The 16,426-nt window shown below is 42.0% G+C and overlaps 1 protein-coding gene across 1 annotated transcript; it reads right to left on the bottom strand.

The window, feature by feature from the left end:
- Positions 1-1,808: 1,808 nt before the first annotated feature.
- ZRANB2 (zinc finger RANBP2-type containing 2) lies at positions 1,809-13,625 on the bottom strand. Its single transcript, XM_068690172.1, has 10 exons — positions 13,469-13,625; positions 13,328-13,380; positions 13,092-13,200; positions 11,319-11,401; positions 9,837-9,913; positions 9,122-9,259; positions 8,530-8,702; positions 6,112-6,198; positions 4,169-4,333; positions 1,809-3,632 (listed from the first exon to the last, which is right to left on the bottom strand). The coding sequence occupies exons 1-10, from the start codon at positions 13,522-13,524 to the stop codon at positions 3,569-3,571; spliced, it is 1,005 nt and encodes a 334-aa protein (XP_068546273.1). The 5' UTR covers positions 13,525-13,625; the 3' UTR covers positions 1,809-3,568.
- Between the last annotated feature and the right edge of the window lie 2,801 nt (positions 13,626-16,426).

Genomic DNA, 16,426 nt, shown 5'->3' with positions numbered 1-16,426 from the left:
AAGAACAAATAATGAAATTGATTTTTAAAAGAGCAGAGTTTCTTCCCCATAAGCATGTAAAATGGAAGTTTTGGAGAGAAACTCAAGCACAGATAACGTCCTTAACACAGAAACTCCTCAGATAGGAATAAACGGCAGGGACACGTTGACCCTGAGGCATTGTCATCAACACAGAGACGCCCCCATGTGTAAGAGGACTCTGAGCTTCAAACATTTTGGAGGGAGTTCTGGTCTTTGTAGTAGCCCATTTGTAAACAATGTACCTGCTGACGTCCAGACACAGCACCAAGCAGCATCAAGGAGAGGCTCCAAAGTTTCTGGATCAATATAACAGTGCTTATTGTTCTAACACCTAAGTTTGCAAGGATAAGGAAGTGATCAAAGATGAAGCATCACCCAGCTTCCCCGCCACATGCTCCCACTCAGTCTCCATGAGTTAGCAGCAGATGCTGGGCTGGCTGTGCACGATCTTCGTGTCACAGACTGGATCACTCAGCAGCCTTTTGAGAACCCCCGTTTTGAAAGGGTGGCAGTGAGACTTCACGCAGACAGGGTGATGCACGTAACACCAGTCAAAAATCCAGGGCATAATTAAAACATCCATCTGGTTCAGTCTGTTGCCATTTAAAGTTTATCTTTTCAGACTGTGTAAGAACATTCACATTAGGATCTTAGTGACTCATTTGGTATTTGACTTGAAAAAGACTTGATCATTATCCTTCCTAAAGATAAAAATATTGTGAAATAAGACCCCAAAAAACAACTGCTTAATCTCAGATGGTTCATCATAATTACTTGTACTGGACATGAGTGTACAAGCCATGTCCTAACTCCTCCAAGGAGTTAGTTACCCAGTAGAGAACTTAGCAATCTTACTCTAAGATGCACCAACTTGTACACTGTAATGCTGGGTAGTAACGGAATACCTGAATTTAGACTACTAAAAGTAAAAAGATTTTAAAGTAGTGGATTTTACTCTATTGCCAAACTGAATAAAATTAGTCTCCTTTTTTTAAAGACTTACTTTCTAGCTTTCAATTACTACAGAAGAATGCTTACACAAAAAACAACATTACAATTCATGATTGCATTTAATTCTTAGAAAAACACATTAGAACTAAACTTAACCTAATCAAAACTTGGCCTCCCTGCCCATTACAGACTTCACTGGTCTTTGATGAAGCTTCACAGAAATACCTCTATTTCCATAGGCATCCATTTATCCGGTCCTAGGGGCTAAATGCTGGGCACGGAGAGCTTACAAAAAAATTTACTGCTGGGCCACCAAGGGTAGTTCCCAACCTTCAAAAAATCCCAACAAAAACAACTAAAGAAAACAAAGCCAACAACCAAAAAGAAAACACCACACTTTTTTTTTTTTTTCTTCCTTACAGCCTGAGCCTAACCTAGCTTTGTGTTTCATCCAAGGTGGGCCATGCTCAGTCATTTATTTGCCAATTTGGCAATTAAAGACAAGTTTTGTATCATTTGTAACAGGCAGGAAGGACTTCCACAGTTGCTGTGCCTTTGTATTTTAAACTGTAGTAATCAAAATAATTCAAACATTGTTTCCTCCAAAAATGTTCTGAAGCTCTGGAATACATACCAAATATCTTGAAATTTCAGAAAAATATTTTAAACGTGTTGCTTAATTCCAAAATTATTTTCAGTTCTTTCAGCAATCTGAAAGTTTACGATGCATGTGGCAAGTGGACACATTGTCCTTCCTGCACTGCAGTAGTAAGAAACAGTGTACCTTATAAAGAAAGATTTGCTTGTGTGTCTAAGAAAAAGCACTCGCGACATAGTTGACTCACAGGTTTTATTTACACTCGTCTACAGAATCATTTTGCTTTACAGTTCATCTAAGCCAAATGAAACCATAATTTTCCTTTGTCTGTAGGCTATCACTTGCTAAATTTAAAAGTTCTCATCTGTTAAGTACAGCAACAATTTTAATACAAAGCACAAGAAAAAAACTAAGGGGTAACAACATAGCATCTATTAGATCTGATTTTTACACTTTAGTAGTTGGACTTTAAAGTCGTCAGAGGCACAGTTACAAGACTAACCTGCTCTTGTGCAATCTACACACATTTAGCATGGAAGTTAGATATAAAGAAAGCATTAAAGAAGAAATTGCAGGGCTTTTTTTTTTTTCTGCAAAAAGATTATCAAAATATTTCTACACCAAAAAACATGTTGCTTATATAACAGTCCAAAAGAAGTGTCTTTAAAAAAAAAAAAAAGCAGAATGCAGTTTTTAGTTTGCTCCGTTTGTTTTGGTGCAGTTCATTTTAAAAATCAGCTGTTAACTATGGGTTTTAAATTTTACAATTGAAATAATTGTAGATATATTGCTGTTTCCTTGCTTAAAAAGAACAATTTTCCTTAGCATACTTACCTTGCGATGGCACTGAAGATACTTAAACCTTTCTTAATCAAACGGAGCTCAAGAGAGACCAAGTTTTAATGTAATATTACTAGTAAATTAAATTCCATACAGCATTTTAAGCCATAAATTAAACATTTAAGGGAAAATGAGTGATTGATGAAGAACACATTTAAGATGTCAGAACTTTCTACAGTTTTATTAATTTTCATTTTAAAATATAAATAAAATTCAGATACCTTGAAAATTTGTCTGCCGAAAATGAATTTTACAGATGGCCTGCAGAAACTTCACTTGATTCCAAGAAGCTAGTTCCATTTTCCTCCTCAAGAGTAGCTCCTAAACGATCCTTTTGTAAGAAAGGATCGCACAGTCCAGGATCCATGCATGTGAAAATACTGCAGCCAGTACCAGCTGCAGAAAGTGCACTTTGCTGACTGCAGCAAACAGTTTCTACATAGACAGGCACTGGCAGCTAAGAGACTTGAGCAATGCAGAGGACAGTGCCCCACGTCTCAAACATCCTCTCCTTGAAGAAATGAAGTCCATTTCACTCTACAGAACTGTACGATGGGTACTTAATAGCTGTTCTGCACTGAGCAGCAGAGGGGGGCACTGATCTACACTTTTACTGAAACATGGAAAAACAAAAAAAATACTTCGACCTAAAGAACTCACTACTTTGATCCAACAGGCAACAACAGCCCTACTGCTACACTAATCTTTTGTGGTCCCATAAGAGCTACATCAAACAAGGAGCTGGATGCAGAAAGTTCATGGGTTCCTCCGATATCCTCAGATACTTTTTTTTAATTGCCACATGAAGAGCAGAGTTGCATTTGAACATATCCAACCCACAACTGCTCATACATAAGAGCGCCAGAAATCAAGTAACTGAATCTTTCAAAATAATGATAAAAAACCTTACTCCAAAAATCAAAACAACAAACAAAACCCAAAAAACTTCACACCTCCTCTAGGGAGTTTATGGCTTAAAATGCTATCTCACTTTTTGTTTCATGAATGAACAAAGCTGCAGTTTTCCAGAAAGCAAGGACAGACATGCACCTCTACTAGCAGATTTAGCACTTCTGACCAAGTAAGACACCGACTTCTTAAAAATGTCTCATGCACTGACTGGATTTTTTTTTTTTTTTAAATGTGACCTTTAATACATTATTTCTTTTTAGAACTTGTACGGGAACCAGAATGGGAAGATCCAGATGATGATCTGCAGCGTCTGCAAGATATAAATGGAGAAAGCATGCAAAGAAATAAGTTGAAATCAATGTTAACACCCACTTTGAGTAGTCTGTACCCTATAATAGCTGGAAGCCAAGTATATCTGATAGGGGCCTTATCAGAATATAAAGATAACTTTACACCAGTTTAAGCTTATGAATATGAATTTAATACTAAAAACGTACAGTAAGCTTAATATTGAAAGTAGAAAACAACTTCTAAATGCAATATTTACTTAGGAAAATAAATCAATAATGTACACATTAACACTTTCACACACTGAAAGAATGGTGACCCAAGTCTTTCTGTGGAACACGTTCCTAACAGGAGGAAGTTTTATTGGAGAGGGAAGGGGGAAAAAGCACAATTACTGGTTTTAATATGAAGTAATAGAACAGGGAAAGGGAGAAAACTACTTTTAATATCAACGTAACTGCTCAGATTCAGTTGTTTCCCAGTGAATCTCAGATCTTCATAAAAAAAAAAAAATCACACATTTAAATACACCCATTCTTATTCTACATAAACCCAAACCTTTCGGGTGACCGTGATCTCGATCGTCTTTTTTTGCGATCACCAGATGAAGAAGATCTAGAACGACTTCGCTTCTTGCTTCTCTCGGGGGATGACGATGAACGAGAGCTTGAGTAAGATCTTTTTCTTGGGGTTGAAGACCCCCTGTAGGACCTGGAGCTGGATCTTTATTGATTAAGAAATAAATCAGATTTAATTCTGGTATAATATAGAAAGAACAAAGAAAGAACAAAGAGACAGTTCTCATGAAGACTCACTACTCTATTTACATCAGTGTTTTATCAAAAGAAGTTTGTGGATGCTTTAATACTTACTCCTTAGTTAACTGCCAATAAAAACTTCTACTGCCGTAGTAGCTCTCTTAATAAATTTTGCTAAATATAGTGTTTCTTGATACGCAGACCACCAATGGTTGGGAAACCTCTTTCCAGCTTTCATCAGTACTATGCAATGGGACAAACAAGCAATGGGAGACTGGGACAGGAGACAGCCGATATACCTACGTAAGGACCTTCCTCAGTAGTTACATTCACAAAAATGAAACGGTGTGAAAATCACGTACCAATTTAACCATGTCTTGCTTTTAAAGACATTTCTTGCTATTAAAGGATGTTTCACAATAGAAGTTGCCTTCATCTTACTAGAGCAGGGAAAAACCCTCAGGAGTATTTACAAAACTCAGAATAAATCTGGGTAGATAGTAAAACTTACCAAAACATTAAAAAAATAACCTTAGCATAGAGTCATTTGGGCATTTAAAACAGATGAACGAGCTTCACTTACAAGCACTTAATCAAGTTTGTTATCTAAAAGTAATAAAAAAAACCAACACTTCTGGAAAATATAACAGAGCTAGAAAGTCCTAAACCATAATTCCAAAATTATATAAGTTATATAAAAGTACCTAACAAGACTTTCTTCAGTAAGCTGGATAGAACTTTTTACAAAAAAAAAAAAAAAAAAAAAAGAAGAAAAAACACAAATGAATGAAAAAACAGAGTGCATGTTATGGGTAAAATATTTCCAGGACTCTCATTGTAAATAACGAAGCAGTCCTATTTCACGGAAGCTAATGCACTGAGGACACTCGGTGGATGCTGCGTGGTACAAGCAAATAACCCAGCTCAGCTGACGAGCTTCAGCATCTACTGGGGCACAGGCACTTTCGTGTTCCTAAAAGCACCAACTCCACCTGACACTGAACCTCATGTGAACAGCAAGGGAATGTTTGTGCCACCAAAGAGCAGTGGCACCATTTGGCATCAGTCTTCTCAGCTCCCATTTCTTTTCCTTATTTTACAGTTTTAAGATTCTTATATGCATGGAGATGGGAGCAATCTTCATTCCATTGCAAAAGGAGAGACCTAGCAATGGGATGACTGTGCAAGGACACCTCAAGGATTTATAGGCTTCTGTTAGACTCTCCCACACAGTGCAGTACCTGCTCTATGGCAAATGTCAGCTAGCTCAAGCTCCTTTCAGCTTCACATGATTTACTGTCCAACATTTTTATACATTCCTCCCACATTTAGAGAGATAATGGTAGCACTATCTAGCGGAAATTAAGTTATCGCTACACACAAAAATAAAAGCATAGCATATTTTCTAGTGTTCTTCCATATCAAGTAGCCCAAGTAGAAACAGCAAGAATTACTGAAGCAAGTAAACATGCATTCAGATTCTTCTTCCTTCAAAGTGAAGATCTGTGGCGTCCACTCGTCTAGCTTAGATCAGACTTAAACTCTTCAAACAAAACCTCGCATTCTCATGAAACACATCTGTAGTGGTAACAATCTTGTGACGAGACCCCAGGAATTCTGATTTCCAAGATAAAAACGAGTTAATGTTTTTTGACCAGCATAATTTTATGATGGAATAAACAAGTGGTTGGTTCTTCTGCCCTTTTTTCTCTCTCTGCAAGGAGAGAGTGCTACCTCATTCACCTTGATTTCGACCCACGAGATCTAGAGTGTTCTCTGGAACTGGAACGAGATCTTGATCTGGAACTGGAAGAACTTCTTGAATGGGACCTGAAACAACACAAAAGATATTTTTCCAGTATCTGACTTTTATTTAGCAGAGTAACTGCTACTGATAGCAGCAGAGACAGCTACACATCGAAGACAAGGGCTAGATTCACTACAAGAGTGCCAACTTCGCCCTACCTCCCGACAGGTTATATTTGATAACAGTAACTTTAACATAGTAAGATGGTGCATTCAAAAATTTAGAGAAGTCAGCTTTTTATTATGTTTCCTAAAACAAAGCACAAACATTAAACAGGGCTGCAGCTGTTTTGGAAAATGAATCAAACAACTGCACAACCATTAATTATTTCAGGAAATTAATGCCTGAACTTTTAGTTTGTGCTTTAATTGGAAACCACCATTTTCCTTGAAAAGCAGGTTAGATTAAGAGTATTAGAACTCAAGTTTTCTCCAAGACAGTTCTCACAAGCATTCTGTAAACAGTTCTCAGTTTTTGCCAAGATTTTCTCCTGCATTAAAAATCAAACAGTAGTTAACTCTTGGCTAAAACACAGACAGGTCTAACACTACTCGTGACTACTTAAATGTCTTTTCAAATTTGTCATGTTGATGGAGTTTCTTTAAAGCACAAACCACAATGAATATGTAAAAACGGCAGGAGACTTGTAACAGTTGTAACAGCAACAGTTGTAAAAAGAAGCAAGTTCTAATAATCCTTTCAGGGAAAATAGACATGCTGTCTATCTCCCAGTTTATACTGTTAACACGTCTTTTTCATTTCACTTTGCCAAACAAAAGCAGTACCAACATTTGCTTTCTAACTAGAATAATGTATTTAAAGCTGAAAAAAGAAAACCAAACCAACTGATTCTGCCAATAAATTATCTGTAACTAGAAGCACAGCAGAAAGTTGAAAGTTCCCTAGCAAATGTCAGTCAACTGAAACTACTTTTTAGTTGGGTGTTAACATTTTGGAGTTATGAACGAGGTTATGGCCATATGAAACTAACTCTTCTGCCTTCTTTGACTTTCCCACCCCTAAACCTAAGAGTAGGGGCTGCATTTGTGTCCTCACGTGGGACAATACTTCCTCAAAAGTGACAGGATCTTCCTACACATCTCATTTTATTCACAAAACTTGCTAACAGCCAGTCATCTCAGTTAAGTGTTACTCAAAATGCTCCTCCACGGAACCATATGGCAACTATTAGTCTCAAGGAGGCATTTGAATGAGTAGGGAGGGTGAAAATTTTTAAGAACATATCTCACAGAAGAGTTAGCATGAAAAAAAACATGATAACAATGTGGAGAAAGGCAGAAGGGAGAGAGTAGCTGACACCTGGTTAGTATGAAGGTCTGAAGAATTTGGGCAGCAATCAGAGCAGTCAGAACTGAGAGGTGCAGTTACAAAGCTACAAAGATTAGAAGAAACTTGAACTTTATGTATATGATGTTTATGATGAGCTAGCACCAATTTGGTCTTAAACCTTTTAGTATCATCACTGTATTACTTGTGAGGCAGCTGAAAAGCTGTAACAGGCTTCATGTGATGGGATTCCAAAAAAATTATTGAACTGTTCATATGTTACTAGATGTAAATAACAAAGCGAGCTCTTGAATCTGCCCAGCAGACTTTTTTGTGACCCCATAACCAAAGTCATAGAATCACAGAATGGTTTGGGTTGGAAGCAACCTTTAAAGATCATCCAGTCCAATCTTTCACTACATCAGGTTGCCCAAAGCCCGATCCAACCCGACTTTGAACAGTTCCAGGGACGGGGCATGCACAACCTCTTTGGGCAACCTGTTCTACCGCTTCACCATCCAGATCACAATTATCTTTTTTTAACTAAAACTTCAGAGTTACTCTGACAGCACTGCCACCGTATTGAAAGCTTTACTGCTTGCCAACAAATTAAGTTCAAGTTTCTTGTTTTTATTTCCAGTACAACTTCCATTCTGTCTGGACTGCATCGCTGCCCTCTTCTGCTACTTCTTCCTTCTTTAACAATCCCACCCATCTGATTCACTGTTCAATACCTCCACTCAATATTACTGAAACCAAGCACAACCATTGAACCACTTATGGTCAACAAGCCTAAAAATAAAACTGAAAATAAGTTTAGAAAAAACATTCGAAGAATTCAATTGAAATACCAGCTTAATTCACAAAAAGCAGCAAGACATAAAAAGCCTTCTTATTGAGGATCAACAGAAGGCCAGAACAGAACATCATCTACCTCTGTAAATTGTGCACATAAAATTGTTAACATTATTAAACTAAAACTGTAAGGCAATCAAAAAAAAAAAGTAAATAGAGAAGTTAGATACTGACATTTTGCCTGGCGTTACCCTTGACCTGTACCCGTTTACCTGGACCTAGACCTTGAGCTTGAATGAGAGGATGAGCGCGATGAAGATCGTGAGTGGGAGGATCGGGACTTAGAACGACTGCGCCTATTGGATTTCTTTTTCTTATTAGTGTCCTCTTCTTCGCTGGCATCAAGATTATATTTTGAGAGGTCAGCATCATCTTCATCCTCATCCTGAAAAATTCAGATATTCAAGAAATATCTAAGAAATGTTTTCATTGTGTTTGTCATTTTTTTCTTCACATAACCTGTATGTTTTATTTGGTGTTTAGTTCAACCTTTGAAAATATTGTTCTTAGGGCATTAAACGAGGCCTAAAGTGCACCTAGTGAGATCTAAAAAGTTATTCAGTAGAGGGACTGAAAATTTGTGTTTCACAACAGAATAATAAAAAGACTACAAACAAACATTTGAAGTCTTCACTATCCCATTTTATATTATTTAACAAAGTTTCATTCTATAAAGTAATTTTAAAAGGCTGTAAGTACTGTTCAAGAACATTCCCCTTATGCCAAACTTTACCTACTACTAAACAACATTATAGTAGTCATTAAAAATTTGCTAGCAACAAACCAAACAAAAAATGAGACTACCTCATCCAATTTATATTTGGAAAGATCTTCATCCTCATCCTCCTCATCTTCCCCTTCCGATTCCTTATCTTCTACTTCCTTCAGGATAGACGCAGGACCAACTGGCTTTCCTCTGTATTTTTTCTTTTTGCGACCAAACTAAAAAATTTCATTCCATTAGAATATCACTTACAAAAAATCATTTCTAACTCTATTTTTTGATAAGACACATTTTCTATGTGAAAATAAATGTACACCTATTTTAAATGAGGTATTATTCAAAGGAAAGGAGAAGCAGGAGGAAATATCAATTAGCAACAAGAAAACTTTTAAAGAGATGCTTGTCAGATACGATTAGTACCTCCAGACAAGATCAATGGAAATCCAATTTTAACAAAGCGCTATTGTTACATTTGTGTTTATGCTGTGTTTATAAAAATGACGTTGAACGTATCTGAAAACAGCATGCACTGCCCTGAAACCAACTCCTTAAGTACATTAATGAACACAGCTTGTAGCAGTTTAACTTGAACTGATTCTCATTTTCTAGCCCCCAGAAGACAACACAGATGCACTCAATTTCAGTTCAAAACTTTTACACTTGAGCATTTGGCAGAGATGCACCACAAGGTATTCCTGACTAGCATTTTCCCCCCTCAGGAACACAAACGTAAACACACACATCCTCAACACACGCGCTATGTCTCTCCACAGTAATGCATGTACCTCAGCTTACCTCATCATACTCCCCATCTGATTCTTCACGTTCTATGTACTCAACATTTTCTCGTTCATTAAATCCTCCTCCGTATCCTTTAAAAAGTGGTAAAATAAGACAAGCTCTTGTGCTGCGCCAAATTCAGCTACATCAAGCACAAACTTTAGAATAAGTGGCTTCAGTGACTTTATAAATACATGCCACGAGAATGCAGTGTGATCTCAGGAAGAACATGAGTTGTTCCCACACATCTATTAAAAATACTTTCTGAGAAACCTAATTGAGAAAACGGATTAAGTCACATAAACAGAGATGTGGCAGCATTTAAAAGAATGAAAACATTTTAAGTCAGGAGTAGGGCCCTGCTGAGCAACAGCTCCAAAGAGCTACAGCAGGGCTGCAGCACCTGAGAGCTGCTCGGTGTGGGGAAGCACCAGCACACCTCCAGGGGCCTGACCAAAGGCACTGCCCTTGAAGCCCAACGCCCCTGTGAGAGCAGGCAGCAGCAGGCTCAGGAAGCGGCCAGCTGCAGAGGCGAGGGCAACGCTCGCTGGCTGCTCTCCCACTGCTGGTGCTGCCAAAGCCCTTTCCCGCAGGCAGCTCCCTCGTGGCTTCTGGGCACCCCGGTCTGCTGCCTTCCCACAGCTGTTCTGGGACACAACGCCGAATACTGACCCTCAGGGAGCAGTAAGAATAAAAACGTCCTGTGGTTGCTTCCAAATGCACAGCTGCCAAGATTCCTGAAGAAACTCGCTATTCCTTTTCATAACACAAGTGGAAAACTCCAACTACTCAGTGCAATTTCAGCCTAGTTTGGAACTTGCTGCAGGTACCCGTGACATGCTACGTGTCGTGTACACAACCACAGACTTACTCTGAAGGATACCAGAACTTGAAAGAAATTTAGAAGTATTATTTTTAAATAATAAGCTCTGTGCTTTTTTGTTTTTACGCTTTAATGTCATAACCTGCATTACACTCACTGCCTGAACCCATTTGCAGTGGTAACGTTATGAACAGCTATGACCCCACCATGAGGATATCCTCTGTTCTACTCACTGCTCAGCTTCATTGTCAATGCAGAAGGAACTTAAAATGCATCCATGTGACCAGACTTTCAACCTCATTAAAAATTACAGTCTGAGCTGTATGGCCTTGAAATGCTGTTCTTGTGCCTGCAGAGTCCTGTAAACGGGCACAGTGTATGCTAGAGTTCTTTGAGTTTAGGAACACACTGCATTACTCCTTCCAAACTCTTCAGAATCAAAATCAAATATTGTGGTGGTTTAAAGCAAATGTTGGATGACCTTCCAAACGTAGCCATCACATAGTTTTCTATGCTACTAAGTGTGTAAGAGCCCACAGATTTGTTTACATACAAAAGATTATTCAATTTTGCTAGTTCTACCATGAAAACAGTCCCTTTGATTAAATGATACTGATCTGTAAAAAGGAGTTTCTTACAGTAATTGGAGTATTTTAAAGCCACCGACAACCTACCTGTCCGTTCCTCCAACTTGGCATACTTGGGAGTGTTACACATGTTACATTCTGATCTTCTGGCCCAGTTCACATTACCGCATCTTCAGAGAGGAAGAACACAAAGCATAAATAAGAAACATTTTATTTCAAATTATAGAGCTTACTTGTTAAGGCAACGCTTCAAGAAATCATAATAATCTATTTGCCAGGTTTCAGCAGTGATTTGCAGTCACTAACACAGCACAGGTAACTCTTGGGCCAACAGTCACCAAGACAGAACTGCGAGAGCCCGGGGGTCTTTTGCCAGCACGAAGATGACACAGGGTGATGAGGACTGCACTAGACGAATCATGGGGAAAGAATTAAAACTAACGGGCAGGTAAGTTAACAGAAACAAGACAGTCCAAAATTTGTTAACACATAATTCAAGTTATATTTTACCTGATGTAAAACCTGAAGAACTATTTAACAACACGATTCTGAAGCAGCTACCAACTCCATGAAGGCAAAGCAGCTGCCAGCAGCGATCTTATCCATAAAGGATAAAGGAACCACTGGTGTTACCAAATCTCCATTCCAAAATGTGAGAGGAAGAAGTAAAAAAGAGAAGGAAAACAAACCCCACTGCCACAAAAAGGGGTGGGGGATCACTGTAACACTTATAAGCGGGCATCATCACCCCCTGCAGCACAGCTGCACTCACACAGCTCCATTACTGCACTGCTACCTCACAGTGCACTCGAGTGCCCCTCACACTCCAACCACCTGTATGATCACCAGGACGCCGCTCAATCCCAACGAGAAGAGCAGGTGGTCCACGAGGCAGCCTGGCCTCCCCTATGCCTGGAGGGGCAGCAGCAGCCCTGGAACATGCCATCAAGCGGACTCCCTCAGTGACGCCTGCTGGTCCCAGGCTGCAGGACTGGGAGACTGAACAGCGCCAAGCGCTGCCAGAACAGGTGAGTGCTGGGAGTGTTGGTTACCCCTGCACACGGACTGCCCCTTGTCCCCGTTACCCTGCTGGCACATGCAGGACGCACCGTGCAGCAGTGCTAACTGCATGCTTGGTCACCCTACAGCTGCCAAACGGACATACAGACATGGATCTCTGCTGTTTTCTTACAGCCTGAAACAGCCTGGTGCACCAGCGTGTGCAAGGGCTTTTGCTCACTGCTGGCACTGGCTTTATTGAGGTAAAATTGGGTTCGGGTTGCAGAAAACACAAGTTGGGAAGAAAACCCAGCCAAGTTTCACCGGTTAGAGTTCAGAAAGCTGAGTCAACAAACAAAACCCCAAATGGTTCAAAGCCCTCAAATTATAAGAAGACCCCCAATCCCCTGAAGTATTCCATGAAGGCAGTCCTTTGCTAATGCAGACCTTCACATTCTCAAGTGATGGCTTCCGATATCAGCTATTTAACTCTGTGCTAAACTGTACTCGTTAGGTATTTAGTGACTATTGGAAAAGAACTTCCAAACTGCAGTGAAGCTGCTACTTCCATCTGTTTGTTCCTAATTTGGGAAGTGTCTTGGCTTACCAGACATGGAACACGAGCTTCTACTGCTCTGGCCCTGATTTTTTAACCTTTTCCCAGTCCCATTACTCAAGTACCCGCCGCCCACCAACCAAAAGGGCACGCTGTCCGCAGGGCACAGCCGCCTGTACCCTGACAGAGCTCAGCACACCGCTGCCTTCCCCCCTCCAGGGCTACACACAGCGCTGCACCCCGCGGGGTCACCCAGGCCGCGGGTGGGGTCCCGGCCCCCGGGGTGCGGTTCCCAGGCCCCGTACGTTTTGCACTGCCAGTCGTTGGCGCTGAAGAGGCCGCGGCTCTTCTCCGCCAGCGTCTTGCCGATCTCCGTTCCCCCGGCCTTCATCATCTTGGCCTCCGTCGTTTTCTCTGCAACACAACAACAGCAACAACAACGCCCCGTGGCGGGCGCGTCCCAGCGGCACCGGGCCCTGAGGGGCCGTGAGGGGGCCGTGAGGGGCTGTGAGGGGGCTGTGAGGGGCCGGTGCGGGCTCACCTCTCCCGCAGCGGTTGCAGCTGGTTCTCCGGGCGAAGTTGACGTTCCCGCACCTGCGGAGGAGCAGACGGTGACACGGGCCCGGCCCCGCCGTTCCGCCCCCCCCCCGCTCTCCCCCGGCCGCCCCCCGGCGCCGCTCACTTCTTGTCGGGGCAGATCCAGTCCCCGTCGCTCACGCGGAAATTCTTGGTCGACATCTTGCGGCCGCCGCCGAGCCGCGGGAGGACTGTGTGTGTGTGAGGAGGGGGGAGGAAGGACCGGGGTCCTCCTCCGCGCGGGCTGCCCCGCGGCGCCTGCAGCCCGCAGCCCGCAGGGAGCCGTGCGGCCGCCGGGCGGGATTGCGCTCAGGCAGCGGCGCGGCCGCCTCAGCGCGGCGGAGGGGAGAGGGGGGGGTAAGGGAGGAGCGCCCCCAGGCGGCCGGAGGGCTGCCGGGCGCGCAAGGCGCATGCGCACAGCGGGGCCGGAGGGGGGCGCTGCGGGAGCGCGGCGGGCGGGGAGCGCGGGGCCCGCTGAGGGGAGCGGGAGGGGGGGATGCGGGAGTCAGGCGTTAATGTGGAGATAAAGCGGCCCCCCGCAAACAAACAAACAAATAAACAAACAAATAAACGAGTAAATAAATAAATAAATAAATAAGTAAATAAACACATAAGTAAATAAATACATAAGTAAATAAATAAATAACTGAGTAGGAGCGTCACTGTCACCATGCATGATCAACACTGCAAGCTGAATGCACGGGAGCTGAACGCAGCGTTCCTGGGGTGCACAAACTATGGGACAGGAAGGGGCACGGGGCACCCACAGCATGCAGGCAGTGTGTGTCTGCACCCACAGCATGCAGTACATATCTCACAGGATCACAGAATCACAGAATTCTAGGTTGGAAGAGACCTCAAGACCACTGAGTCCAACCTCTGACCTAACACTAACAGTCCCCACTAAACCATATCCCTAAGCTCTACATCTAAACGTCTTTTAAAGACCTCCAGGGATGGTGACTCCACCACTTCCCTGGGCAGCCCGTTCCAATGTCTAACAACCCTTTCGGTAAACAAGTTCTTCCTAACATCCAGCCTAAAACTCCCCTGGCGCAACTTAAGCCCCTTCCCCCTCGTCCTGTCACCAGGCACGTGGGAGAACAGGCCAACCCCCACCTCGCTACAGCCTCCTTTAAGGTATCTGTAGAGTGCGATAAGGTCGCCCCTGAGCCTCCTCTTCTCCAGGCTGAACAAGCCCAGCTCCCTCAGCCGCTCCTCGTAGGACTTGTTCTCCAGGCCCCTCACCAGCTTCGTCGCCCTTCTTTGGACTCGCTCAAGCACCTCGATGTCCTTCTTGTAGCGAGGGGCCCAAAACTGAACACGGTACTTGAGGTCTGGCCTCACCAGAGCCGAGTACAGGGGGACGATCACCTCCCTAGCCCTGCTGGTCACGCTGGTTCTGATACAAGCCAGGATGCCGTTGGCCTTCTTGGCCACCTGAGCACACTGCTGGCTCATATTCAGCCGACTGTCCACCATCACTCCCAGGTCCTTCTCTGCCAGGCAGACCTCCTGTGAGCCCGACTCCTCCGCTGCCCGCTGACACTGCCCCGCTGCTCAGGCCAGGCTCTGCTTACATCAGGGGAATAAGAGCGGTAACAGAACCAGAAACCGTCTCTGAGAAGTCAATTCATTCCCACATACCTTTGGGAAAGAGCCTTTCATCAGTAACAGGAGTGTCAGTCATACAGCGTGATGTCAGGGAAACAAAAAGCATCCAGATCTACAGAATAAACTGCAGTGTGATGGAAGGTTTTATCCACCTGTAATATTCTTTTACTTGTCCAAAACCAATGTGTGAGAAAATCAGTATCTGTTGACCTCAGTAAGAGGTGGATTGAACTTCAATGTGCTTAGGAAAAACGCTGCTTGGAACTCCTGCCTTCCCGTTGAAGTTGCTGTTTGTGAGTCCACCACAACACCCAGAATTTGGGTCTGTCCCAGGTTGGTGTCTGCAGAAGCACTGAGGGATGGATAGAGCCTGCTCGGATTTCACTGCTTTTGGGTGGCTTCTGTGCAGATAAGGGTTGAGTTCAACAGAACAAAAATTAAAATGAGCATGGAGGATGTCTCTGTCGTGAATGACAAAATGCTCATGCTGTTCAGGTCATTAAAGAAGATCCTTTATCAGTAATTTCAAGGACAGGAATTTGTTCCTAATCTTCGAATTGTTCCTCAGGGAAATCAAGGCAGATAAATCTTACTTTTCACGTTAAGAAATGAATCAGAGTATGTACTTTCTGTTTTAAAAATAAGCATAGGCAAAACTGTAATTCACCTGATAATAATTTCAGGTTTAAATATTTTAAAACTTACCAAAAATAATGAGAAGAGTATTTCAGTGGTATTTGTCTTCTGCTGAAGGAGACTCCCCAGGGAAGTCTCTAGCCAGGTAGCTACAGCCCAAAGTCTGAAGCAATCAGCCAGACTGTTAAAACAGGACCTTTCCCTGTAAGTGCAGAGGGAGTGTGTCTCTAACTTCTCTTTTTTTTTTCAGTCCATTTACTTCAAAGCTTATATTAAAAGCTGAAAAGACTACTGAGGACTGAAAAAAACATGGCTTATCATTTAATTTATGAATAAATTTATTTAATTTATGAACATCTTAATTAATTTATGGAGCAAGATCCAAATGGACAAGATCTTAAGTCCTGAAGGGCGCTGTGACCAGGCACAATCAACTCAGCTCATTGGCTGTGTAGGGTACTCCCTTTATTTAATAAACCAATTAGCCTTGCTTAAAGATTTTTGATATGCTGATTTTTTTTTTCCCTGTGTTTCTTACACAAAGCTTCATTAAAACATCTACTCCTCATTTCAAAACAGTTTGTGAACGTTTTTATTGGATTCCTGTTTCTATCACAATACATTTTGGCTTCAAGTATGTGTAAGCACTTGATAATAGCCAAGTAAATGAGAAACACATCACCCGTCATTTTAACATAATGAAATGGAACAGTTGAGAATGAAAAAAATGTACAGAAAACTATTTAATTGGCCTGGCTCTGGACAGCCAATGCCTACCAACAAGAACAGAACATCAGTTTTCCTGAGGAAAAAC

Source organism: Anas acuta, chromosome 8, assembly GCF_963932015.1.
Source record: "Anas acuta chromosome 8, bAnaAcu1.1, whole genome shotgun sequence".
NCBI classification, from domain to species: Eukaryota; Metazoa; Chordata; class Aves; order Anseriformes; family Anatidae; genus Anas; species Anas acuta.
The sequence above is the reverse complement of the archived record's forward strand: the minus strand, read 5'-3'. Positions and strand labels throughout refer to the sequence as shown.